This window comes from Lepisosteus oculatus, chromosome 4 (assembly GCF_040954835.1).
Source record: "Lepisosteus oculatus isolate fLepOcu1 chromosome 4, fLepOcu1.hap2, whole genome shotgun sequence".
Lineage (NCBI taxonomy): Eukaryota > Metazoa > Chordata > Actinopteri > Semionotiformes > Lepisosteidae > Lepisosteus > Lepisosteus oculatus.
Window position 1 is genome coordinate 4281433 of NC_090699.1, and position 27879 is coordinate 4309311.

The 27879-nt window shown below is 44.0% G+C and overlaps 4 protein-coding genes across 9 annotated transcripts in view; 3 read left to right on the top strand and 1 right to left on the bottom strand.

The window, feature by feature from the left end:
• The window catches only part of LOC107076270 (butyrophilin subfamily 2 member A2-like), a 323939-nt gene extending 307055 nt beyond the window's left edge, over window positions 1-16884 (top strand). For 5 of the 6 annotated variants that reach the window (XM_069187874.1, XM_069187871.1, XM_069187868.1 and 2 more), the window contains 4 exons: window positions 12428-12454; window positions 13287-13313; window positions 14225-14251; window positions 16052-16884. In XM_069187874.1, the coding sequence (XP_069043975.1) occupies window positions 12428-12454; window positions 13287-13313; window positions 14225-14251; window positions 16052-16602 (632 nt within the window). In that variant the 3' untranslated portion in view covers window positions 16603-16884. Of the gene's footprint in view, window positions 1-12133; window positions 12167-12427; window positions 12455-13286; window positions 13314-14224; window positions 14252-16051 lie in introns of all 6 variants that reach the window. The other variant, XM_069187870.1, reaches the window with a different exon arrangement.
• LOC138238066 (butyrophilin subfamily 1 member A1-like) overlaps window positions 1-27879 on the bottom strand; it is an 81343-nt gene that overhangs the window by 28100 nt on the left and 25364 nt on the right. The gene's annotated exons all lie outside the window — the stretch shown is intronic.
• Window positions 522-27879, top strand: part of LOC107075989 (butyrophilin subfamily 1 member A1-like) — a 179330-nt gene continuing 151972 nt past the window's right edge. Inside the window, exon 1 of the mRNA XM_069187906.1 lies at window positions 522-700. The gene's annotated coding sequence lies outside the window, so the exon portion shown is untranslated. The remainder of the gene's footprint in view (window positions 701-27879) is intronic.
• Window positions 4275-10418, top strand: LOC138238067 (butyrophilin subfamily 1 member A1-like). The gene is made up of 5 exons (XM_069187922.1): window positions 4275-4429; window positions 5876-6223; window positions 7367-7645; window positions 9988-10101; window positions 10308-10418. Exons 1-5 carry the CDS (start codon window positions 4321-4323, stop codon window positions 10364-10366), a joined length of 909 nt encoding a protein of 302 aa, XP_069044023.1. The 5' UTR covers window positions 4275-4320; the 3' UTR covers window positions 10367-10418.

The window sequence follows — 27879 nt, forward strand, 5'->3', positions numbered from 1 at the left end:
CCTGGTGCAGCTGGTTGTTCCTTCATCACCATTGAACCTGGCAAAGGAACCAGCACACAGCCCCCCTGTCCAGCACCTGTGAGCCCCTTCTGTTCTCAAGCACCCCTCACTTGCAGAGCCCACAGGCCTGTAAACCTGCCTCATCATCACTAGAGACAAGATCTCTCTACTGGAGCTCTCACACGCTCTCCTTCCAGACTGGAGTCTGGACAAATCCCTTTTCTCCCAGGAGGTCTTACTTAGTCAGGAGGAGGCTAATTCTACAAACATCCTATCCTGACAGCTCCTTTCCCTCACTCGGGATCTCACTGCCTCACAGGCAGGTAATCAGGAGCTGAACTTCTCCTTTAAGAGAGAGAAGAGCCACATCTTGCAGCCTGTGGACAAGAGGAGCTGGGTTCCAGCTTGATATACCTGTTTCACAGAAAAGTCCCAGAGCTCCTGCGTTCTTGAACACTGATCTGTGCTCGAGCTGCATGATCACAACAACACAGCCTGAAGCCACAGCCCAGTTTCCCAGAATCCTCCTGCCTCTCTGTAAGTGAAAGTGAAAATAGTCCTTTACTGCGATAAAGACGGTGTCAGAAGTAAAGTGAGCAGGTCGCTTTTCAAATCTAATTATAAAAAGGCATCAGACAATCACTTCTTTCTGAACAATAGAAAGTGGAGCTCAGACCAGTATGATCAGAGTATCCAGCCTGTAAGTATCCTGTAATTCGTACACCTGTTAACAGCACAGTGTACTGTAGGGTGAGGCCTGTCCTGTAGCAGTCAGACTGTACAGAAATTCACACGACTGATTAATTATTAATGTGTATCTGAAGGTGTATAATATCACAGTTTTCACTGTATTTTCACTGTAAATATTAATGTGAATCTGAAGGTCTAGATATCACTGTTTTCACTGGATTTTCACCGTATTGGATCTAACAGGCAAACAGTAAATTTCATGGCTCCTGCTCAAGGTTTTTCTTTCACTTTGTGTTTCCTGTAGTTGAATGGCATTTCTCTCTCTCAGAACAACATCTCTCAACACTGCAAAGACAAAAAAACTTTTCTCTGAATCCGGACTGTATTTAACACTGTAAACATACTGTTACTATAAAAACAGGTGAGTATAAATCTGCTTTGTTATTGTCGAGCTGTGTAAGAAGTCAAGAAACCTTATATATTTCGGAACCTTGTAGGTTTAATTCAGTATGATGTGTTTAGTACTGCAGAGATCAATGACAATGTATGTATAGAAAAAGGTGAGTGTGAATCTGGTATGTTATTGTCCATCTGTAAAGGGAGACAGGAAACCTGCTCTATTTCCACACATTGTATTGTCAAATAAAGTGCTGTTCCTTTCTTTATAGTGCATGGGTAGAGTCAGAGTAGTAGCTGCTGTGTGCTGGAGTGACAGTGAGATCAGTCAGGTACAGCAGTGTGTGAGTGAACAGTCAGGTCAGGACTGAAGCTGCTGTGTGCTGGAGTGACAGTGAGATCAGGCAGGTACAGCAGTGTGTGAGTGAACAGTCAGGTCAGGACTGAAGCTGCTGTGTGCTGGAGTGACAGTGAGATCAGTCAGGTACAGCAGTGTGTGAGTGAACAGTCAGGTCAGGACTGAAGCTGCTGTGTGCTGGAGTGACAGTGAGATCAGTCAGGTACAGCAGTGTGTGAGTGAACAGTCAGGTCAGGACTGAGGCTGCTGTGTGCTGGAGTGACAGTGAGATCAGTCAGGTACAACAGTGTGTGAGTAAACAGTCAGGTCAGGACTGAAGCTGCTGTGTGCTGGAGTGACAGTGAGATCAGTCAGGTACAGCAGTGTGTGAGTGAACAGTCAGGTCAGGACTGAAGCTGCTGTGTGCTGGAGTGACAGTGAGATCAGTCAGATCCAGCAGTGTGTGAGTGAACAGTCAGGTCAGGACTGAAGCTGCTGTGTGCTGGAGTGACAGTGAGATCAGTCAGGTACAGCAGCGTGTGAGTGAACAGTCAGGTCAGGACTGAAGCTGCTGTGTGCTGGAGTGACAGTGAGATCAGTCAGGTACAGCAGTGTGTGAGTGAACAGTCAGGTCAGGACTGAAGCTGCTGTGTGCTGGAGTGACAGTGAGATCAGTCAGGTACAGCAGTGTGTGAGTGAACAGTCAGGTCAGGACTGAAGCTGCTGTGTGCTGGAGTGACAGTGAGATCAGTCAGGTACAGCAGTGTGTGAGTGAACAGTCAGGTCAGGACTAAGATTGAGAGGAACTTCTCACTGCAGGCAGTACTTTTGCTCTGGACATAGATTTAATTGAAAAGGTCTGCATGATCAGTGCTTCTGTTAATGGGAACATGGCACAGTGACAAGACAGGGTGAGTGTGTATTTCAGTAAGGTTAACTGTTTGAATGTTCTAGAGACATTTAATCTGTGTCAGAGTGTTTCTTTGTTTCAGAGATGGAGTCTGACCAGTCACAGTGGCTCTTTTTTACTCTGCTGTTTCTCCACCTGTCCTGTGTTTCACGATCAGGTACAGTGAAACTCTTACTGCTGTTTTAATGCATAACCTGACTGAAACCTTTATTTCACACTGATGACTGAAAATTTCAGTAGTTTCCAATAATCAAATTTCTGAAGCTGATAACATAAAATTGTAACTCTTAAAATCTGTTGCTTCATCTCTTCTTTCATCTGCGGTAAGAACATTTGGGAGTTTTAAGTTATCATAGTAGTGCGTGAGAGGACAGTCCTGGAGTTGTAGGTGTGTCATGAGGTGATGGGTTGCTGATCTGTTACTGAGGAGGCTGTACCAGTGTGGCAGGAACAGACAGAGATTTGTTCTTTGTAAACTACAGATTTAGTTAAAATTTCATGGAGCTAAGAGAAAGAAGCAACAAGACACCAGGAAGCCTTTCTCTTTATTGGAAAGAGAATCATTGGGAGATGCTCTTGAAGTGTCCTGGGATTTGAGGAACTGGAACAGTGAGAAACTGATGGAGATGGAGGTGTTACATAACAAGCAGGGAGGACAAACTTCCTTATTGATGACACAGACAGCTGCAGGTCTATCTGAATGAAGACTGATTGTTTTATCCAGACATAGCCCCAGGAGAAGCAGCCATGACCTTCAGACACAACTTGATTAAGGAGGAAGACTATGTAGAAAGAGAGAAAGAGGAAAAGGGCCTGAGGACCAGGGTGCTGAGGACCAGTGACCTTGATAACAGACTCTGAAGGAGATGACAGGAGCTGAGTATATAGAAAGCTGAAGGTGTGTGGGAGATGATTGAAACACATCTTATAAGACTGACAGCCCGTTCTAGATTTCCAAAGATAACTACCAGAGCTGAAGCTTTACTTTCCAATTTGAAGTGAGGATTACATGCTGATGTTATGAGATATCTAAAGAGATGAGATTTTGACAGTGCACATGGAAACACAAGAACAATTTTCATCATATTGACAGGAGGATTACATGCTGATGTAATCTGATGAGATGAGATCTAGACAATGCTCATGGATGCTTTTTTTCAAGGAATGATTTTCATCAAATTGTTGAGTTGACCCAGCAAAGACAAGAGTGACAAGAGTTGTGCCACACCTAGTGGAAAAAGCAGTAGAAAGATGCAACTAAATGCAGTCAAGCTTACTGGTGAAGGAAGGAGACAGAAATCTTCTGATCTGAGGAATTTCAAGAAATTCAGTGATTGCAGGAGGAACAGATGTTTTATCCACAGTGAGTTGAACTCCAGTTTTTTTAAATGGAGATCAAGAAGATAAGGATCTTGACACACTGGGAACAGTGTGGTTCAGTACATTTCAAAAGAGCAGACATGTCACGGAACCGATACATGGAATAGAAGGATCCTTATGCGTGACCGGAATCCCACCGGACACAGAGTAGCAAAGGGACAAACCAAAAGACAAAATCCAAAGGCTGGGTCGATAAGGGAGGCAGAGGGTCCGGTAACGGGAGAAATCGGAAACAATTCAAAGGCAAAATCCAGAAGGCAAGGTCAAGAGGCAGAAGCAGAAGATTCATAATGGGAGTTAAGTCCACACACACACACACACACACACACACAGGTTCAATCAGGGATGAGATTGGGAAGCAGAGGTTCCGGGAATGTAACATCGTTTGCGAGGGAGAGTGTGGGGCGTGACAAGACAGAGGCTGCAGTGAGCTTTTCTGGATTGGAAGGAGCAAGTAGAGTGAATGAGAGAATGATGTGCCCCTGCAGTAAGAGGGGTACAGGAGGCAGGGAGAGCATCAAGGCATGTAGGGAATGTAGGGAGAGGAGGGGCCTTCCAGAGGAATGAGTCCTTGGAATGAGGAGCTGTGAATTTGGAGCAGAGGATTATGAGACTTGAGGGAGCTGGAAAATCTGGACTACCAGTAAGGTGTGTCGGACTTCAGGGAACAGGAGAGAGAGAGAAGATATGGTTGGATGCCTGCTTATTGTTTACAGGTAGGACTGAATATATTGAACATGTTAGAATAAACAGGAATGAACCAGACAGAATGTCATAGAGGAAGGAGGCAGGAGGGCAGGTGCAGGAAAAGGAGGAGTTAGGTTATAATATGGGGAGGACAGCTGAGAAGGAATGGTGCTGTGACTGGATGATACCAGACAGAGGGAAGGATCTGTGACACTGAAGGCAGGCGGCTGCAGGAAGACTCCACTGGTTCAGGGTTCCAGATTTCTGCTCTCAGGTCTTGGGTTTCTGGATTCAGATTCTTTCATTTTTTTGGTGTTTAAAATACATACAAAATTAAGAATAAGTGTTCAAAATATATACAAAATTAAAAAATAAAATTTAAAATACAAATAACATCAATGATATAGTATTTTCTCACCCCACACAAACCCCCAGTCATGTCCCAGTCTTGATCTCAGGAGCCCTAAACTAGGTCAATCAGCTGCACTGGAGCCCCATGTGACCAGACTGACTGTGTCAGCAGCAGCACTGGGAGGTATTAACACATCACCAGGACACACAGTGGAGACACAGACTCTGAACTTTCACATCTGAGCCTGGTGCTGTGAAAGTGCAGGACAGTGATGAGCACTGATGGGCTGAACAGTCTGTTCTTGTCATCAGCCTTTCTTCTGCTCATGATGTTGTGTGTCAGTCTGTCATCAGACCCCTGAGCACCTGTGGGATGAGCTGACAGACTCAGAGACAGTGTCAATCATGGCCAAATCACACTGCTGACCTGAGAGCTGCTTCACACTCTCTGCCAGTCTGTGCCTCAGTGTGGGAGTTAATGTTGGCTACATCAGGTACTCATCAGTTACAGAGGGAGTCCTGGAGTGACCCAAACCACACAGGACAACATGTGGTTGTTAAACATGGGGAGATGTTACAACTGACATTTGTAGAAGGAGACTGACTGGATCTTGCCTGTAGTTTATCTCCATTCTGGATTATGTGTCTAAATATTGCAGAATATCTTCATTTGTGTTTTAAAAAACTCCTGAATAAAATGATGAATCAGTCAGATCCATGACTACAATCCATGTGCCCCATTTGTATATGGGTTCAGATTGTGTGGGAAGTATTGAACCCCAGCATAACTGCAGAGAAACAGACCCTCAGTGAACACAGTCACAGCTCTTCTATCAGTGAGTGAAGGTGAGGATCTGAGGGTCCTGGGTGAGAGATCCAGACCCCAGTTTGGGAAACACTGGTGTGAGGAAGAGGAGCAGACGGTGAGATGAGACTCACTGATCTTCAGTGCTCCTCAGTCACATGTGGGTCTGAATCAGTGATGGGCTGTTTGTAGAAAACACTGTGTGTCACTGAGCTGCTCTGCTTTATTCTGACAGTGATGATCTACAGTTTGTCTCAGAGTGTTTGTCTGTGTTGAGGTTGAAGACTCATGTCAGCTGTGCTCTTTCTCTTTCTTTCAGAGTGGTTTCAGGTTCGAGGTCCAGCTGTTCCTGTGATTGTTTTCCCTGGTGAAGACGCTGTCCTGCCCTGTTACCTCTCACCAGACATCAGTGCTGAGGATCTAGAGATCAGGTGGTTTAGAGGGGATTACACAGCCCCGGTGTGTTTGTTTCGAAAGCGTAAATATGACCATACTGCACAGAGCTCAGCCTACAGGGACAGGGCTGGTCTATTCCTGCTGGAGCTCCACAGAGGCAATGTGTCTTTAACACTGAGAGATGTGAGACGCTCTGACCATGGACGGTACAGTTGCTTTGTAGAGTCTGAACAGATGGACGATGAAGCTGTTATTGATCTGGGTGTGAGAGGTGAGTGTCTTTCTCCCAGAATTACATTTGTGGTAAATCACTGATCACTTCAATGAGCAGTAAAAATGAGCAATTACACATGATGAGTTATGATACATAAAACAATGACTTAAGAAAACTGATATATTGAGCTCAGCTGCTCTTAGTCAAGAGAACTCATAATTTAACAGTCAAATACAAATTGACATATATATTAAACATAAATCCATATTTTGTTAAATTGCCTCCTATTGGTCAATTTGAGAGCACATTAGAGAGCACTGATGTTTTTCTGTTGTGATGTCAGCTCAGTTCTCCCTTTAACACACTCAGAGTAAATACAGTACAACACAACACCGCAAAAAACAACAATATACTACACACTCACCCAGTCTGCACAGGCAAACAGGGACTTTAGAAAGCATTGACATACCTGTTGTGATGTTATCTCAGTCCTGACATTAACGCACTCAGTGTGACAACAGCACTACACAACACAGTACAACACTGCACTACACACCCCCAGTCTGCACAGACAGGGACATTAGAGAGTACTGAGGTTCCTGTGTTGTGATCAGTCCACACATTAACACACTAGGTGTCTCAGCTACTGTCAACTCCATTATTTCACAACACTACTGTGTCTCTTCATCGACACAGTAGAACACAGCTCAGCATGACACAACACAACACACCACAGCACTACACAACACAATACAGAACACTACATAACTCAACAGTATACATTTCAACAAAGCACATTACAAATGTACACAACTCAAAACTGCACAACACAATGGATTGCATTGCATTGCATATTGCTATGAAAAACAACACACATCTTCTTTACCAACTGAGAACAGCAAAATAAAACACAGCAAACACATCTCTCAGCAGGTGATACTGGGCCCCCTCTCCTACACACAGACAGCACTGATACTTCAACTCTTCAGCTTATTTATTGATAAATCAACTGTTGTCCTGAATGCAGAAGCAGCATTGAGAAGTTTAAAACCTGACAGAGAAACAACTTTAAACTGTTGATTGCAAACATGTCTTTATCATTTCTGTGTGTGTTCTGAAGGCCACACATTAAGACACCTACATTTACTCCAACGTGCTCCAATCAGCTGTGAAATATATCCTGTTGTGTTGAACCTACAGCCCTGGGCTCCCAGCCCTCAGTGTCTCTCCACTCCCCTGGAGGAGATCAGGCCCAGCTGCTGTGCAGATCAGAGGGCTGGTTCCCTCAACCTGCAGTGATCTGGACAGACAGGGATGGAAACGAGGTGACATCACAGCCCCCCACAGTGGACACGGACAGTCAGGGGCTCCTCAGTGTCAGCAGCTACATCCCAGTCAAACAGGAGTCCAACATCTTTTCCTGCCTGGTGAGAAGTGCTCTTCCTGAGCCAGACTGGGGATCTCAGCTCCACATAGCCAGTGAGTATTAAACATGAACACTGGAGCTCACCTGCAACACAGCTGAGGTACAGTATAACACACACCCAGGATATAACACACCTGGGCCACTGAACACAACCTGCATAAGGAACTTGTTTTGAAAGGACACCACTCAAAAATTAGTATAAAGTTCTGCATCACTAGTCAGTCTGGGACTCACAGTTACATTTCTGTAAGTATTTTGTCTGATAATCAAGCAATAAAGGATGGATCCATAAAAATTCAAGATTAAGTCAGGTTACCTTTGCATCTATTAAAACCTCAAACTTAAAAGTACCTTGTTAACAGAGTTCTTACTACATGTGATGTCACTGAAGGAGGAGCTGAGCAGCGGTCTGTGGGAGTGAAGTGAACCCGAGTGCAGGAGGGAGCAGACTGGAGTGAGGACAGGCAGTGTGGTGTGTGCAGTAAACACACAGGAGTGAGGACAGGTGGTGCAGTGTGTGCAGTAAACACACAGGAGTGAGGACAGGCAGTGTGGTGTGTGCAGTAAACACACTGGAGAGGGGACAGGCGGTGTGGTGTGTGCAGTAAACACACAGGAGTGGGGACAGGCAGTGTGGTGTGTGCAGTAAACACACAGGAGTGAGGACAGGCGGTGTGGTGTGTGCAGTAAACACACAGGAGTGAGGACAGGCGGTGTGGTGTGTGCAATAAACACACAGGAGTAAGGACAGGCAGTGTGGTGTGTGCAGTAAACACACAGGAGTGAGGACAGGAGGTGTGGTGTGTGCAGTAAACACACAGGAGTGGGGACAGGCGGTGTGGTGTGTGCAGTAAACACACAGGAGTGAGGACAGGCAGTGTGGTGTGTGCAGTAAACACACAGGAGTGAGGACAGGAGGTGTGGTGTGTGCAGTAAACACACAGGAGTGGGGACAGGCGGTGTGGTGTGTGCAGTAAACACACAGGAGTGAGGACAGGAGGTGTGGTGTGTGTAGTAAACACACAGGAGTGAGGACAGGCAGTGTGGTGTGTGCAGTAAACACACAGGAGTGAGGACAGGAGGTGTGGTGTGTGTAGTAAACACACAGGAGTGAGGACAGGCGGTGTGGTGTGTGCAGTAAACACACAGGAGTGAGGACAGGCGGTGTGGTGTGTGCAGTAAACACACAGGAGTGAGGACAGGCGGTGTGGTGTGTGCAGTAAACACACAGGAGTGGGGACAGGCGGTGTGGTGTGTGCAGTAAACACACAGGAGTGAGGACAGGCGGTGTGGTGTGTGCAGTAAACACACAGGAGTGGGGACAGGAGGTGTGGTGTGTGCAGTAAACACACAGGAGTGAGGACAGGCGGTGTGGTGTGTGCAGTAAACACACAGGAGTGGGGACAGGAGGTGTGGTGTGTGCAGTAAACACACAGGAGTGAGGACAGGCGGTGTGGTGTGTGCAGTAAACACACAGGAGTGAGGACAGGTGGTGCAGTGTGTGCAGTAAACACACAGGAGTGAGGACAGGCAGTGTGGTGTGTGCAGTAAACACACAGGAGTGAGGACAGGTGGTGCAGTGTGTGCAGTAAACACACAGGAGTGAGGACAGGCAGTGTGGTGTGTGCAGTAAACACACAGGAGTGAGGACAGGCAGTGTAGTGTGTGCAGTAAACACACAGGAGTGAGGACAGGCAGTGTAGTGTGTGCAGTAAACACACAGGAGTGAGGACAGGTGGTGCAGTGTGTGCAGTAAACACACAGGAGTGAGGACAGGCAGTGTGGTGTGTGCAGTAAACACACAGGAGTGAGGACAGGCGGTGTGGTGTGTGCAGTAAACACACAGGAGTGGGGACAGGCGGTGTGGTGTGTGCAGTAAACACACAGGAGTGAGGACAGGCGGTGTGGTGTGTGCAGTAAACACACAGGAGTAAGGACAGGCAGTGTGGTGTGTGCAGTAAACACACAGGAGTGGGGACAGGCGGTGTGGTGTGTGCAGTAAACACACAGGAGTGAGATCAGGTGGTGTGGTGTGTGCAGTAAACACACAGGAGTGAGGACAGGTGGTGTGGTGTGTGCAGTAAACACACAGGAGTGGGGACAGGCAGAGGGGTGATCTGGGAACGAGGTCAAGTCAAGCCAGGTCAGGAATCCAAGTGGAAACAGGAACTGTCGACATGAGAGTCCAGAGCACTGTCAAAGCAGACTTTAAATAACCTGACCCACCTGAGGCAAACTGCCCAGATGATCCGGGTGTCCTGTCTGATTGTATATACCTGGAAACCAGCACTGACTGACAGCACAGAACGGGTGTGTTCGGTTGCCGTCACTCCATCACACTACATTCATATAGTTTATTCTGAATATGAATCTAATTATTTATTCTGTTTTACAGGGGACTATTTCCCTCCACCTTCACCCTCTGGATGGATGGTGACTCTCTTAATAACAGCAGCTGTTACTGTAGCAGCATCAGTACTTCTGCTAATCCAGTGGAGAAGAATGGACAGTATGTGCTCATTAAATATTCTGTATTTGTGTGTCTGAATATCTGTGCTAGAATGGGTTTAAAATCCCACTATATGACAGTGTTTGAGCAACACAGGATACCTCCTCTCGATATCAGGGGTGAGTGTACATCATATTTAGAACTGTAGACCCCAGGAGAGTGTCAGTGCAGAAGTCTGTGTCAGTGATGCTGTCTGTTTCTTACAGAAGAGGAGACACTGTGGGAATCTGAAATATATTATATCAATGCAGTAAATGGTGAGTAGATCAATGTGTTCTCTGGAGGTTTTCTGAAGTGTGGTCACATTAAACAATTTCCTGTTTGTTTCTTTGTACTTTGCTCACATTATGGAAAATGTACATTTTCTCAACATTACGAAATTTCATCTAAAAATGGACTGAAAGTAATTAGACACTTTAGTCAAACTGCAATTACAAGATGATCTTGTTAAAAGATTATATCAATGTACGGTAATTATTTTTGTTTTATATCAGTGTGCTGGATTGTCTAATCGATACATTATTATTTACAGGAATTCCTGTTGTTCAAGCCGAAATGGGTGAGAACCTCAGAGTGTGTGAACGACAGTGACCCCACAGTACTAAGGAGTAGAGTACTGGACTGTCCTGTACTGAGATTATTTCAACTGAACTGAACTTGTACTTCCAACAGTAACTCCCACAGGTGTCTCTTGCCATCTAACACACTCAGACTGTAATGGATTAACACCCTGACCCTGTGAGTTAAAGAAGTGATGTTGTGATTGCAAGGGACTCCAGTGCTGCTCACTCTGTCAGAGAAGTGAGCTCTATTAACACACAGACACAGTACAGGTGAGGGCCAGTGATGTGAACACAGAGACTCCACCTCACTGAGCTGTTGTGCTATCCCTGTGGTGTTTGTATGTTCTTCCCATGATTGAGTGGGTTTCTTCCACAGTCCAAAGTCATGCTGGTATACTGGGTGAACTGGCTTCAGGGAAAACTAGCCCTGTTGTGAGTGTGTCTGTTTCTGTCTGCCCTGCCATGGACTGGGGTCATGTCAGGGGTACCCTGTCTTGTGCCCGCTGTTTGCCTGGTCAGGCTCTTTACTCTCCACTTCCCTGTACTGGACACAGTGGATAGAAATGGGCAGATGGATGTTCTTCCTGTGTCTGTTCTTCATTCTTGTCAATGAGATCATACGCTGCCCCTGAGCTGCTGTGAGGAACAATAGCAACAGGAAACAGACATCAGGAGTCACAATTGTAAAGAAATTGAAGTTCAAAGATCCCTCTTTAACACTGACCCCCACAGACACCCTGACAGTTCATACATTTTTTACAGTTATATCAAATATTTAGACTGACCTGTCAGGTGGGTGTGTATATACATGGTGTGTCAGCCCCCTATCAGTTTCCACAACAGCAGGGGGTTTGTGTGTTACTGTGGCACAGCTTGTGTTGCACAGCTCGAGTACATTTCCAGGCCCAAAATTACCATCACTAATGCTCAGTCTTAAAGCCATCCCTGTCATCCTTACAGAACAGAGTAAGTGATCTTCTGTGAGTGTATGATCAAAGATCCACAAATACAAACACTAATTATATTTTACTGAACAGAATATGATATGATATGATATGAATATGATACTGATCACCGTGAAAGCAGCTATACTGTTAATCATCTGACTGAACAATGAAAAGAATTCTGTAACAATGATGTTTCTTTAAATATGAAACAACATTCACTGCTGTGGAAAGCAGACTGTATTTCTTACCTCTCTCAATGGCTCAAGCACCAGACTCCAGGGTGTCCTGTGATGTGTCTGTGTGTCTTATTGCCTTGTGCTGCTCAGTCTTATTGAGTGAGACTCCAGTCTTACAGCCACTGCTGCTCTCACTCACTGACACTCTGATCCACACTGCAGTGGAGACTGGGGATCCTGAAATGAACTGACTGACTGCAGACTGTAGTATAAACTCTGGTGTAATAACAGGTAAGAAGCAAGAAATGTCTTTAAGCCAATAAAGATCTTCTCTCTCTCTCTGCAGATGCTGTGAAGCGAGCTCCTATTCCTAAATCACGTATGTACACTGTGTGAAACAGCCCTGAATGTACTGACATCTTACTACCAGTGTGTGACTGTGATTAACAGTGTCTATATCTCTGTGCTCCAGTGTGTGTCTGTGATTAACAGTGTCTGTATCTCTGTGTTCCAGTGTGTGACTGTGATTAACAGTGTCTGTATCTCTGTGTTCCAGTGTGTGTCTGTGATTAACAGTGTCTGTATGTCTGTGTTCCAGTGTGTGTCTGTGATTAACAGTGTCTGTATCTCTGTGTTTCAGAATGGCAGTGGCTGTGCAGTGCTGCAGGTAGGACTGTTTCCTGTTGAAGATACAGACACAGTACTGCTATTGAGCACTAATATTAATGAGTATTGATTCCTGGTGAGAAATACACTGATAAAAGAGTAAGGAGAATGAGAATCAGTGTAAACTGAGATTCACTGCAGGTTCACATCGTGTTCCTGTGGAAAATGTAATCTCCTTTCACAGTGATCATGTTGTCATTCAGCCAGTGGAATCATGTCTGTGCTGGACTGACTGAGCTATAAAATCACACAACCTTAATCAAAACCATTTTACTATGAAAAGCTCACAGTCTGTAGGAGACTACATGTCATGGGTACAAATCATGAGTCCTACACAGTGGAGCATTTTAATAAACAGAGATGATTAAAATCCATTATTACAATATTTACCCAACTGATGGTAAGAACACTATTTCACTGCTGACCTCATGATCCTACATAATAGCAGTAATATGTGTCCCAATCACTGTACTGGGGCTTGCAGGGTGAGCGCCCCCTACTGGCCCCACTAACACCTCTTCCAGCAGCAGCCTCAGCTCTCCCAGGAGTCTCCCCTCCAGGTACTGGCCAGGCTCACACTGCTGGGTCTCAGTGGGCTGCTGGTTGTGAGCTGTTTTCACACTGGTGCTCGATCTCCTTCAGAGATATTAGACATAAAGCCAGCGAGCAGCACAGCCTGATAACTCACACACTGTCACACTATAAACTATATCTTTACATGACCTTTGCCCTGTTCACCTGTCTGGGGTATAACCCCAGTATTGTCTGTGCTGGACACAGTGTCCCCCAGGACACTACAGCTCAGTACTGACCCTGTCCTTTCTTCTGTACAGGTGAAGGCAGCCCCATCCCTGACCTGCGTAAGTCCACTGTGTGTAAAGTCACAGCTCCTGCTGGGCTCCAGATCTCTCCCTGTCAGTGTGTGTGGAGGACAGAGGGGTATTTAAACTGGGGAACTGGGGAGCAGGAGCTCCCAAAAGGGCAATTCTGATGGATCAGGAAAGACCTGGGCAACACTAACAATAAACCACAAAAATAACACATCACAGAAGTCCATTCTTAAATACTTCTATATTACTAATGTATTTTTTCAATTCTTAGAACATGAGCAATAAAGAGGAGGTTTCACACTGGTTTCAGTGTGAATGAAGCTGAGCTCCTGATTTTTAATACTGATACAGTATGTCTGAAGTTCTCTTGTAATTCTAACTTTTAGTCTCTTGAATAAAACCAGTTCAAGAGAGCATTACTGGTCTCCAGTGAATTTAATTACCTCTGACCCCTGAATTGTGGTACTATGAGATTCATAATGAAAACTGTAGTGATATCTTTCTCTCGATATGGAGCCCAGTGTGTGACTGTGATTAACAGTCTCTGTATCTCTGTGTTCCAGTGTGTGACTCTGATTAACAGTGTCTGTGTCTCTGTGTTCCAGTGTGTGTCTGTGATTAACAGTGTCTGTGTCTCTGTGTGGCAGTGAGTGACTGTGATTAACAGTGTCTGTGTCTCTGTGTTCCAGTGTGTGACTGTGATTAACAGTGTCTGTATCTCTGTGTTCCAGTGTGTGACTGTGATTAACAGTGTCTGTATCTCTGTGTTCCAGTGTGTGTCTGTGATTAACAGTGTCTGTATCTCTGTGCTCCAGTGTGTGTCTGTAATTAACAGTGTCTGTATCTCTGTGTTCCAGTGTGGGTCCGTGATTAACAGTGTCTGTATCTCTGTGCTCCAGTGTGTGTCTGTGATTAACAGTGTCTGTATCTCTGTGTTTCAGAATGGCAGTGGCTGTGCAGTGCTGCAGGTAGGTCTGTCTCCTCCTGATGATAGAGATGCTGTTTTAAGCCCTAGTGTCTGGGGTTATTGAGTTCTTGAGTCCAGAAGGCCTCTTTAGTGTGAGATGGTCTGTAAACAGAAGGAGATGTATTTCAGTCTCATGTTTCTGTAACATCCTACATGTGGGCTGTGAAGATCAATCAAAGTTTCATGTTGGGAATTTCTATCTCCATCCTGTGTTTCAGTCTAATGGCCAGTATGAGTCTCTCCTGGAGGGACTGACAGTGTAGAAAACTCATATTCCCTGAAGGCCAGGAAAGATTTCTATATATCTTACTCAGTACACACACTAGGAAGAAATATCCACCCCCGAATAAAAACACATTTCATTTCTTCAAAAGTGATTTTTCAAAATGTATCATATGTAGATACCTATTTTTCTAGGTCATATCCAATATATTTATACTGGACAGGCTCTTTTTTACAACCTTTCTATTCTCCAGGAGTAAAAAAAATAAGAACTGAGAAGAATCTCTTTGGTCTTCACTAGATTAACCGGCAGACAAAGGGGAGTATTTACTCAGTATTAAGTATTAATAGTTTACACTGAAGTATTAAGTATGAGGAGAGTATTAAGTCAGTATTCATTAGTCATGCGAATAAAGCTTCTTGAATCGATTAAAACCCCCATTCGCGCTGAACATGTATAAGTCCCGCCCCCCGTCTCTCAGTGGTCAGAGCTCACTGATTGACAGCTGGTGTGCCCTATCAGAGAGGCGGACAGTGAGCGCGAGCAGTCTGAAGTCAGTATGAGCGCCTCTGTTTCTCTCGTCTTTCTCTCCGGTTTCTGGATGTGTTATTTCTGCTTTAAATTGAACACTTTGGATATTTCTTCGCATTTTTAAAGTAAGTGTGAAGGCTTTCTTATATTTCACAAGGTTTTGTTCTTTCCATTATATTTTTTCTGTAAAAAATGAGCATTATGCAGGTTTTTATAAATTCATGTAGGTAGGTGCGTCAGCCTTTCTAGACTCCAGGAGTAAAGAAAAAAAATAAGACCTGAGAGGAAACTCTTTGATTTTCACTAAATTGACAGGCAGACAAAGGGAGAGTATTTATTCAGTATTAAGAATTAAGAATTAAGAATTAAGAGTTAATACTGCTCCTACCGTCTCCTATCAGAGATTATTATTGTAACGCAACGACATTATTATTGTTATTTCTTGTTTAATTTGAATACTTAAGATATTTCTTCACATGTTCAAAGTAAGTGTGCAGTCCCTCATTTCAGGAAGGCTTTGCTTTTTCCATTATATTTTTTTGTAAAAACGAGCAGTATACAGTCTTTGAATTCAGCACTGTTTTATTCTGTGTCGTCAGGAAAATGGTCTCAGAAGATGAACGAGCTGCTGAACTGGGATTTGAAATAAACCGGTTTAACAGACAGGCTGTCCAGTTTCTTACAGTATACAGGTCGCTGTGGTGGGTTGTGAAGTGTTTGAAAGCGAGTGGTCGGGCTGTAGTTTCTCCTGCAGTCCGGTCGGTCCTGTGTTTATTAATAATGTCGTTTTAAAAAATAAAGTTTCATCGCTGTGAACACAAGTGTTTAATGTTTGTATTTAGAGGATATTGGGATCACTCCCATGTGTAACACTAGTGAAACAGTGAAGAAGATGTCGTTTCTCTGGAAGGGAAGAGCAGTCATTAGTAATTGACTGGTGTTTCTCTCTCGGTGTGTTTGGGGACAAAGACATTTCACAGTCTGATGGACTTGAGTTGGACTGTGATCGGCAGGAGCCTGTTGTGATGTTTGTGTTTTATTCCCCAGCTGCTGTGACTCTGGACCCTGATACAGCTCACTGTGAGCTCAGCCTGTCTGAGGATGGGAAGAGAGTGAGACTGGGAGAGGAGGAACAGGATCTCTCTGACAATCCTCACAGATTTGATGAAGAGCCCTGTGTCGTGAGCAGGGAGGCCTTCACCTCAGGGAGACACTACTGGGAGGTGGAGGTGAATCGATACTGGAGAATAGGAGTGACCAGAGAGTCTGCAGAGAGGAAAGGGGGGTTCAGCTTCTCTCCCCAGCAGGGTTACTGGTGTCTGGAGTCTCACCCTTATGGTTTCTCTGCTCTCACTGCCCCTGTGACCCGTCTCCCCCTCAGTCTGCGGCCCAGGAAGCTGGGGGTGTGTGTGGATATTGAGGAGAGGAAGGTCTCCTTTTACACAGTGGAGTCCAGAGCTCATGTCTACACTTTCACTGACATGGTCTTCCCTCAGGGGGAGAAGATCTATCCTGTCTTCTGGACTGGGGATTCAGATAAAGACCTTGAGCTGCTGCCTGCTGTCAGTGTGGAGATTAAACCCGTCACTGACTCATGAACACAGGCTGACTCTCTCCCAGCTCTCTGTCCACTGCTCACACTGGGAGACGGGTTTACTGTGAGGTCAGAAATATAGTAGTAATTGTAGAAATGATGATGTTGTGTCGTGTTTAAATTTTTTTATTAACTGTAACACATTTAAACGGGGGAAAAATAACATGTACGAGAGAGGGCGAGATAACTCGCTACCAGCCTGCTGTACTCCTGACTTGTAAATATCTCTGGAAACCCTGCTGTGTTTTTTTCTAATTTTTGAGAAAATAAACTTTTAAAAATGAAATCCCGTGTGAGTCTCTCCTGCGCGCGCCGATGACCGTGAAGCTGCCAGAACGGGGAGGGACCCGCTGACGTCACCACATCCAGGAGGAATAGGGACTGTGACGCAGACAGGAAGTGGATCAGGGTGGTTATGGGAGTTGTAGTTTAAAGGCAGCGCTGCTTCTGTTACCAGCTATTGCCAGACTAATACCCGGCTCCCTTTAATACAGGGATACATGACTATATTCAGTATTTTTGTTCGTTTGGGGTTTATTTTTACTGTGGTGGTTTGTGAGAGACGTTTTATTGATCTCTGATCGTTTTCTAGTCTTTTCTTTATTTTATTTCCCAATAAAGTTTGGTAATGGGCCAGTGAACGCTCTGCTTTCCTTCATATAAAAAGCCAGGGGCAGTTTTTTTTTCTTCAGAGACAGAAACCTGGGCTCCGTGTCGGTCTTGTCTTCCGTCCTGCCGTTTGGACATTTCATGTGGACGATTCTCTGTCCACAGAGGGACTGTGTCCTGAGAGGTAGTTTTGACACACTCCCTTGTGCGCTGGTTAGTGTGGTAATTGTGAGACGCTCCCTAGAGCAAGCGGGTTAGAAGATGGCGACAGACCTGCTGTTCTAGTAAGAAGTGAAGTTAAACTCATTCCTGCTGTTGTGTTCAGCTGTGTTTAAAATATATAAACTAACCTGAAACACGAGAGACTGCACCGGGAGATTACTGCACTGCTTCGGCAGTTTGTGTATTCAACATCATTATCTGAGGGATTCTTTTTGAAACTTTGGGATGTACAGTATATAAATATATTTCATTTCGCTTATTTTAGTTCCTCTGTCCTGAAACAAAACGCGCTACAATGCGTTACTTGTTTGCCACTTTTGTTTTAATCCTATCCGTGTCCAGACTCTCAGAACAAGCTGAAAAGCTCCTAATTCTGCATCTCCGACCACATTTGAAATATTTCACTTTGTTCACTTTGTGACGCAGTGCTGTACCGCGGGAAAACACTGTTGACAAAATGAATTCGAGCTTCAATTATTCTCTTAGAAATACATTTTATTATACAAATACATTAAACTGCTTGACTAAAATGTCTCTATGACTACATTGTTGTAAAAACAATGTTGTAAAAGGTCTGTTCCATATTAGACAGGTCTCAACTAAAATACTTATTATAATTTAAATAATTATAATAATTATAATTACAATTTAGTCCGCTAGACTAAATGTTGGTGACTAGAAAGTTACTAATAGATACTGACAGACGGAGTGTCCCACACTGACAGGCTGGAGGAACTGAGTCTCTTTAGTCTGAAGGGAGTGTCCCGCACTGACAGGCTGGAGGAACTGAGTCTCTTTAGTCTGAAGGGAGTGTCCCACACTGACAGGCTGGAGGAACTGAGTCTCTTTAGTCTGAAGGGAGTGTCCCACACTGACAGGCTGGAGGAACTGAGTCTCTTTAGACTGAAGGGAGTGTCCCACACTGACAGGCTGGAGGAACTGAGTCTCTTTAGTCTGAAGGGAGTGTCCCACACTGACAGGCTGGAGGAACTGAGTCTCTTTAGACTGAAGGGAGTGTCCCACACTGACAGGCTGGAGGAACTGAGTCTCTTTAGTCTGAAGGGAGTGTCCCACACTGACAGGCTGGAGGAACTGAGTCTCTTTAGTCTGAAGGGAGTGTCCCACAGTGAATCTAGTGAATCTGTATCTCATGAAGCAGTCTGTACAGTAAAGTCTCAGTTCAGTTATTGGTTCTATAGTGTTACATTTAGAGATGCGCAGTTAAAACATAGTTTTTCCGTTTTTAAAGTGCAAATGTTTTTGCAAAATGTATGATGTTTTTCTGTGTCTGGCAATGACATTTCTGTAGTTAGCAATCAGGACCTCCCACTGGTCATGTTAATGGTCTGTCTTTGATGGTGTTGAGGTGCTGTACCCCCTGTGTGTTCAGGAAAGGAGAAGGAGGAGAACTCATAGGCTCACAGGACACTTCCAGGAGAGAAGCTGTGCAGGACGTTGCTCTGAGACTCCGGTATAATCATTTTAAATTTTATAGACTGAATCAAAGTAAAATGATTACAGTGTCTTCACATACATGACTTAAAAAGCAGTCCACCATACATGGACATTTTTTCCTACCATAATCACCCCCATTAATAAAGTTTTTTTTTAAACAATCCACAACCTGTGCAAGTAGTCTGTTGTTCTCAGGTAATTTAACACTGACTAAAACTAAAAGGAGCTTAGAAAACCTTCTGTATCTCAAACACTGGCTTTAAGGCCTTGATGAAAGCTCAAGTTCCAAGGATCCACAAGCAACATCATGTCTGCAGGTTGTGTCCAAAGAAAGTCAGTGCAAATCACAGCAATACTGCAGATTTAAAACTGCACTTAGAGGTGCAGCTTTAAAGTGAACCTGGACAGTTAATCACAAACAAGACAGATGAGGCTACAGGTGAACTCAGTCTACGGGTCAGCTAAATTAGTTTTATTTCTGTAACCAAAATGTGCAGTTTTCTGTGTGGCTTGTTATGGTCTTTGAAAAGGCAATATATTTTTGTTGAACACATGAGTCGGCCTAAATATTATAGACTCTGCAAATATTTTTCTCCTTAATATCACTGGTACTTCTATCAGTTGAAAACTGAACAGAACCACATTTTCTATCAAAAACTGCACATCTCTTAATAAACAGATGAAGATGTGTTTTACTGCTGTGAGCTCTCCTGTCTGTGTTGAACCAACTCTTCTCCCCATCAGATAAGGTTTGTCCTGGAGGGAAGTGGTTCTGTTGCTCAGTCTGACCCTCCTGTCAGATCAGGGTTTGTCCTGGAGGGAAGTGGTTCTGTTGCTCAGTCTGACCCTCCTGTCAGATCAGGGTTTGTCCTGGAGGGTCAGTTGCTCCACGGCCGAAACGTTGTGTTTTCTTTCTTCTCTTTTCAGCATGGAATAAACCTATAACTTGTTCCTTATAAGCTTTATAATGTTGGAACAAGCACATTAAAACCACAACCCACTGTAAATTAGCAAGTTAAAGACTTTGATGGACCAAATATTTCTGCATAATTAAAATATTTGTGAAGAAGGTGGAAGGTTGTGTACTTTTGTCCAACTGAGAAATCTTGCTTTTCTAAAATATACTTACAGATGCAGCCATTCAAAGTGCGTGGCACAGACACGTACCGCGGGTAATTGGCTATGGCCTCGCGCATCGTGACGCAAAATACCGCGGTACGTGATTGGTTGACCAACAGGGGCACTCATGGTGCGTTGGTCGGTCGTAGAAAGATTTAAATGTCTTTACTGTGCCCGTTTAAGTATTGAATATTCATATGGAATTTTACCACTGAAGGGAAATCTTAGTAGCTGAGCATAAAAAGAATAGGAGCATACTGTAACGCGTGTGAAGGCCATAAATGATATTAATTTTGGAACATAAACATACAGTATATGGCTGGTCTCGGTACTTTAAAGAAAACATACACACCAGTATTCCATTTCTCCCTAAACATTTTAAGCATCGAAGTCTTTAACTAACGTGATACCGGAGTCAACAAGCATACTTTTAGAATTTGATTAAAAGGGAATATAATATGGAATCGCGTATCTAAAGAAATTAATAATGATATAATTATATTCATGTACCGCAACACAAGAATAGTAGACGCTGTACATTGTCTGTTGATACTGTTTCTGTAGGGCTTTTTCAACACTCCTTATGTGACCTTGCCAGTGGCGCTGTGGGTTAGGTTCCTGACTCATACATCACAGGTTGGGTGTTTGAATCCAGCTGGAGTCATGACTTTTTTTTTTAACAAACATTTCTTTGAAAAAATAAAACTTTTCCCTGGGTCAGAGATTAAATAAAACTTCACTCGCACCAAACAAATTACCACACACTGAACACTGAACATGTTAACCCAAATATGTCTCACAATACTTTTATGGTACATTACTTTGCTAAAATGTATTTAAAAATAAAAACGAATACAAACGCCAGCAGAGAGAGAGACACACACACAGTTCTTCGTTGTCAAAAAGTAATTGTTTTTTACTTTGTCAGCACCCAGACAAACGCAAACGCATTATTAATGAAATGCTTTTATTCATTCTTAATCAGACTCACAAGTTGTCACCTGTTGTTGAAGCTCTGTGAGACTAGACTCACACATGGCTAGACTTGACTATTTAACCGTGAGATTATGTTTATGTTTATTAATCTTCCTTGTTATGCACCGAGAATGATAAGCACCCCAAACACGAGGGCGGCGTAGCGGTCGGCTCTGGCTTTCCCATCTATACCGATACACTGAAGTACAACCCCCTCCTTCTCTTGAGTGCTGGGCAACAGTTGGATATCTGGGAGAATTGTTCGTTCTACTGGCGTCTGTGAATTCAGCAGGATTTTATCGTCTTTCATTTTGTTACTTTATACATTTTAGAAACATTTCATCTATACAAACACCACAAAACTATTTTCGATTGTATTTCTAAATGTTATGTTACACTTACAGTAGTTCACTGTTTTAAATACATCTAATTAAGAAAGTTAGGTGTTAGCATAAACTATTAGTAATCAATAATATTGAATTAGCACTGTAATAAGCTGTTGCACTTTCCCCCACATCTTGTAAAAACATATTTTCATTGTTTAAATATACATTAAATCTGACTATCATATAATAAGTTAAATACAAAACCAAAGAAAAAACAGGGTAAAATATAATTCAAAATATTTTGCTAACAATGTTAACTTTATAAATAATCAATTGTATTAACTAAGGAGTAGGATGGCATTTCTTTGAAAAAATAAAATAGCAATATTATGGATAATTAATTTACTTTTTATATTTCTAAATATCACAACATGTTCGAATCCAAGTCATTTTTAATAACAATGGGTAAACTGGGTAAACTATCACAAAGAGCTCGCTGGCAGGTGGTGACGGAGAGGAAAAATAAAGGCAGCTTTTAACTCCGCAAGTCTTAGTTTTTGGGTCCGTCCTATCCGAACCCGACTCCTCTTGCCAGAAACCTCTGAATTGCGTTTTGTCTTTTTTTAAATTACAACCCAAAAGTCTTAATTCTGTCTTAATTAAACGTTTAAAATACACGATTCGAATAGAAAGAAATCCTCTTCCTGGTATGTAGAACAGACCAGCAGGTCTTTTTTCCCCAATCAGAGGGGTGTCAGATGGTGTCAGCCAATCACCATTCTGAAGCCTACCATAATCTCTGGTATAGGGACAACCCAGAATACTGGTCTTGGTACCGTATTTCACAGAACAAATACACACCTGTATTCCATTTCTCCCGTGTCCTGTCACAGTGCAGTAGGAAGTGCACCTCTGTCTCTATTTCTCCCTGCTTGCTGGCAGTGGGAGCACAGCCTGTCCTCTCTGGGTAACCAGGTGTTTCACGCATGAAAAGTGGTTATTAACAATCCAAACCTGTTTTATTTATTTTATTTTTATTTAGATTAAGAGTTCCCGTCACCCCCATTTCCATTTAAATCGCAAACCCGTGTTTAATTAAATGTCTTTATACACAGCTGTATGAGCTCCACCAGTCAGGACAGGAGGCTCTACTGTACACAGAGAGGGGCAGGAGGGGGGAACAAGCTGCCCAGCCATGTGGAATGCTACAGAACCCTAAACAGACAATACACAGGGGGAGGGCGAGCGAGAGAGAGAGAGAGAGAGAGAGAGAGAGAGAGAGAGGAGGGGGGGTTGGGCGAGCGAGAGAGAGAGTTTTTTGCCCTCTGTCAAAAAACCCCAAATCACTCAGGGCAGAGACTCTGGGGGGATCATTGTGTGGTACAGAGCAGAGCTCAGTCACTCCATACAATTAGTAAAGAGAGAAGAGTCAACAATTGATTTAAGGACGATCTGTCAAAGTGCAATGAAATACAATGTAAACTGTTTTACAGCAGCACAATGTAGAAGAGCTCGCTGGCAGGTGGTGACGGAAAGAAATAAAATCAAGGCAGCTTTTAACTCCCCAAGTCACACACCAATACTCCATTTCTCCCTAAACATTTTAAGCACCAAAGTCTCTCATGTGTTTTTCATCACCCTCTGCGGGAGTGCTGGCTGTGACGAACTAAACCGGCTCCACAGGTATTTTCAAGTGGTCGAGTCTGCAGCGGGAGGGGGGACAAGCTGCCCAGCCGGCAAAAAGTAACACCCACCACAGCATTCCGTGATCTAACTAACAAGGATGGGACATTAGCTACCAATATGATAAAGGAATAACTTTTTATTTCTTTAGCACATTTATTTGAACATTTCCATCAATTGTACAAGCACTGAAAAACTGTCCAATCTCTAGTTCGTCAGGCATTTCCTTTTACTATAACAGATAGAAAAACTTCCTTGCTTTTAACAGAGCGTTTCATAATTTCTAACAACGAAAATTATTTAAAGTGTGACACTTTTATCATTCAACGAGAGCTCAAAATATCACAAGGATCCTCAAGAGATCAACAAAGACAACAGAAAAAGATATGTGTATAAGATACTTATACCATGGGATATAGCTTTTTATCTATGCTAAGTAGTCTTTGATATTTCTTCATTACACAGTGAAGTCAGAATTCCGGGATGTGCCTATATTAGTACGCTGGGCAAACGTTCCGAGGTGAAATTCTTCCAGCACGGGGGGACCTTTAAAGTGGAGACGACGGCACCGAAATTTTTTGGCATGCATAAAAAACAGCAATTCTGTCAGTAAGCCCTAAATGAATTAATAGCAAACATGGTTTACATAAAAGACATTTTTCCAAGAAAGTTTAGCCTTTGTCACTAATGAAACCACTAAATAAAGACATAAATATAGAAATCCTAAGATTTTTAAAATACATGACTTTGCTAAAATGTATTTAAAAGTAAAAACGATTACAAACACCAGTGGAGAGAGAGAGTGCTTACTTTGTCAGCACCCAGACAAAAATACAATGCTTTTATTCATTCTTAATCAGATGGGGAGAGTGAAGGGGGAGCGATAAGGTTGAAGGTGAGGAAGAAGATTCCCTTCCCCCCACGGAAAGACAGACACATGTTTTCACAGTTTAGAAGTCCCCTAGATAAAACATCAACTTTATTTAAACTCCAACGAAATATTAATGGTTTTTAATTACCGTACTCTTATGGAACATGCCACCAGCCATCTGCATGAAAAAGCACATTGTGCTGCTGTAATAGTTTAAATTAATTAAAAGTCTAAACAGTATCAGCTTATTTATGGGTTGTAATTTTAAAAAAAGTCCAAAACCGCACTCAAAATGCAATTTAGCGCTTTCTGGCAAGAGGAGACACCCAAATTAATAATGTAACATGCCACTGTTTGTGCATGAACATAGTTACTGTATACTGTTATTTCTTTTGATACGCGATTCCATGTTTTTTTTAATCCCTAGCGGGACCGGGAGTCCATAAGAATCGAGTAATAGGTTTCATTGCGCTTTGACAGATCGTCTTTAAATCAATTGTTGATTTAAAGTTTGACAGTAAATGTTTATGTTGTAACGCATACTGTTCAGCCTCTATTTCTCTATAAAAATCTAAAAGACCGTTTGCGCAGCCTAAGAGGGGGCGAATGCGCTACAATAGATTAGCACACTGTAGAGGAATGCAGTAGAGGCATCGTTGATATAAGGACTTTTGAAACCAAATTTCCCAAATTTAATGTGTGCTTTTCTATATTTATTGTCAATTGATTGTCCATAATATTGCTATTCTAAGCAAGGAGCGCTTCACCCCGCCTGCTGTGGGAAGAGTTGGCTTATTCCTTCCCTGCCTCACCGAGGGCAGACCCTGCCGGGCCCTCGTGGACACCGGTTCGACCATCACCCTGCCAGGCCCTCGTGGACACCGGTTCGACCATCACCCTGCCAGGCCCTCGTGGACACCGGTTCGACCATCACCCTGCCGGGCCCTCGTGGACACCGGTTCGACCATCACCCTGCCAGGCCCTCGTGGACACCGGTTCGACCATCACCCTGCCGGGCCCTCGTGGACACCGGTTCGACCATCACCCTGCCAGGCCCTCGTGGACACCGGTTCGACCATCACCCTGCCGGGCCCTCGTGGACACCGGTTCGACCATCACCCTGCCAGGCCCTCGTGGACACCGGTTCGACCATCACCCTGCCAGGCCCTCGTGGACACCGGTTCGACCATCACCCTGCCGGGCCCTCATGGACACCGGTTCGACCATCACCCTGCCAGGCCCTCGTGGACACCGGTTCGACCATCACCCTGCCAGGCCCTCGTGGACACCGGTTCGACCATCACCCTGCCAGGCCCTCGTGGACACCGGTTCGACCATCACCCTGCCGGGCTCCGAGGCAGCCGGACCCCCAGGGTGCTCACTGTGCAGTTTGGAGCTGCGAGGGTGTAACACCCCTTCTACAGTACCGTGCCCCAGTCTGTGAGGACTGTATCCTGGGGTTGGACTGGTTGCAGCAGGTGGCTGGTTGCCTTGACTTGGGCCGGCGAGAGTTGGTGGGGCAGGGGGAACGAATCAGTCTCGTGGCGGGCGGGGCGGGAGGTGTCGGGGTGTGTGGGATGACCAGAGCGGGAAGCAGAGGTGGCCTTCCCCTCTTTAGGCCGCCCCGCTCCCGTTTCCCGATGGCCTCCGGAGTCCCCAGGGCTCCAGCGCCCGGTACTCCCGGGCGATGTGCCCCCTCTCCCCACAGCGGTGGCAGATGACCCGCCGTCGTCACTCCCCTGGCGTCGCTGCTCTGGCTGTCTCCTCCTCCCCATCTGATTCCCCGTGAGCCCCTCTGTTGGTGCCCACCGGTCTCCTCGAATACGGCATCAGCCTGCTCAGCCAGAGCCAGGGCCTGCTCCAAGGGGAACGGCGCGGCCAGCCTCAGTGGGCGCCAGGGCCCAGAGGAACGCCTGCAGCGCTATCTCCCAGTGGGCCTCCTCCGCGAGAGTAGGGTAACCCTGGCAGGCTAAGTAGGCCACGTCTGTGGCTGTTACCTTCACTGTTACCTGGATACCTCTTTATTTAGACTCACTCTCCCCCTGCCTGTCTGGCTTCTTTTAATCCTTCTGTGATCCTTACCCGGATCGCAGCGGGTAAGATGTTTTTCCAAGAAAAAAGATAAATTAAAAAAAGATAAATTTCACCAGAGCCTCTTCTCGAGTCTAATTTTTAGTTTAGAAGGATTCAAGCAGGATTTTAGCTTTTAGATTTTAGATGAAAGATAATTCCCTATTAATCAAACTTTAAGAGTATGTATCGGCTTGACCCCCCCTCCCGCCCCTCTCTGTGTACAGTAGAGCCTCCTGTCCTGGATGGTGGAGCTCATACAGCTGTGTATAAAGACATTTAATTAAACACGGGTTTGCGATTTAAATGGAAATGGGGGTGACGGGAACTCTTAATCTAAATAAAAATAAAATAAATAAAACAGGTTTGGATTGTTAATAACCACTTTTCATGTTTGACACACCTGGTTACCCAGATAGGACAGGCTGTGCTCCCACTGCCAGCAAGCAGGGAGAAATAGAGACAGATGTGCACTTCCTACTTCACTGTGACAGGACACGGGAGAAATGGAATACTGGTGTGTATTTGTTCTGTGAAATACGGTACCAAGACCAGTATTCTGGGGTGTCCCTATACCAGAGATTATGGTAGGCTTCAGAATGGTGATTGGCTGACACCATCTGACACCCCTCTGATTGGGGAAAAAAGACCTGCTGGTCTGTTCTACATACCAGGAAGAGGATTTCTTTCTATTCGAAACGTGTATTTTAAACGTTTAATTAAGACGGAATTAAGACTTTTGGGTTGTAATTTAAAAAACAAAAACAAAATGCAATTTAGAAGTTTCTGGCAAGAGGAGTCGGGTTCGGATAGGACGGACCCAAAACCTCAGACTGGCGGAGTTCAAAGCTGCCTTTATTTTTCCTCTCCGTCACCACCTGCCAGCGAGCTCTCGCGCCCCGACCAGAGAGAGAAGCACCCAGGGGTGCAGAACCAGGGAACTATTTACATATTAAAACTATTTCCCAAATTTAATATGTGCTTTTCTATATTTATTGTCAACTGATTGTCCATAATATTGCTAGTGTTAAGTTCTCTAAAGCTTTGTGATAGTTTACCCAGTTTACCCGTTGTTATTAAAAATGACTTGGATTCGAACATCTTGTGATATTTATGGATGGAAATGTTCAAATAAATAAAAAGTTATTCCTTTATCATATTGGTAGCTAATGTCCCATCCTTGTTAGTTAGATCACGGAATGCTGTGGTGGCTGTTACTTTTCAGCTTGTCCCCACCTCCCGCTGAAGACTCGACCACTTGAAAATACCTGTGAAACCGGTTTAGTTCGTCACAGCCAGCACTCCCGCAGAGGGTGATGAAAAACACATGAGAGACTTTGGTGCTTAAAATGTTTAGGGAGAAATGGAGTATTGGTGTGTGACTTGCGGAGTTAAAAGCTGCCTTGATTTTATTTCTTTCCGTCACCACCTGCCAGCGAGCTCTTCTACATTGTGCTGCTGTAATACAGTTTAAATTGTATTTCATTGCACTTTGACAGATCGTCTTTAAATCAACTGTTGATTTCAAGTTTGACAGTAAATGTTCATATTGTAAACCATACAGCCTCCATTTCTGTATAAAAATGTAGCCTAAGAGGGGGGGTCTGCTCTCACAATCCTTCATACTGTACACTCAAGTGAAAAATGAATAACGCCAATGTAAACGTCGTATTTACAATTTGTTGATAATAAAAATGTTAAGTTCTCTAAAGCTTTGTGATAGTTTACCCAGTTTACCCATTGTTATTAAAAATGACTTGGATTCGAACATGTTGTGATATTTAGAAATACAAAAGTCAATTAATTTTCCATTTCTGTATGTATGTCTTATTTAGTGGTTTCATTAGTGACTTTGCTGTCTTGCTGATAGGTTAAGCTTTCGAAACTCAGCCCCAAAGTCATGTGACTGATTTTTCGCCCTGTTTCGTTGGTTAAACGCAATGATCACAAG

What these genes read in the sequence shown, in the direction of transcription:
- LOC138238067 (XM_069187922.1), top strand. Translation starts at nt 4,321, where the DNA reads ATGAGACTTGAGGGAGCTGGAAAATCTGGACTACCAGTAAGGTGTGTC. An exon ending in ATCTCAGCTCCACATAGCCA is followed by an intron (nt 7,646 to 9,987) that starts GTGAGTATTAAA and finishes TCTGTTTTACAG; the next exon opens with GGGACTATTTCCCTCCACCT. An exon ending in CCAGTGGAGAAGAATGGACA is followed by an intron (nt 10,102 to 10,307) that starts GTATGTGCTCAT and finishes TGTTTCTTACAG; the next exon opens with AAGAGGAGACACTGTGGGAA.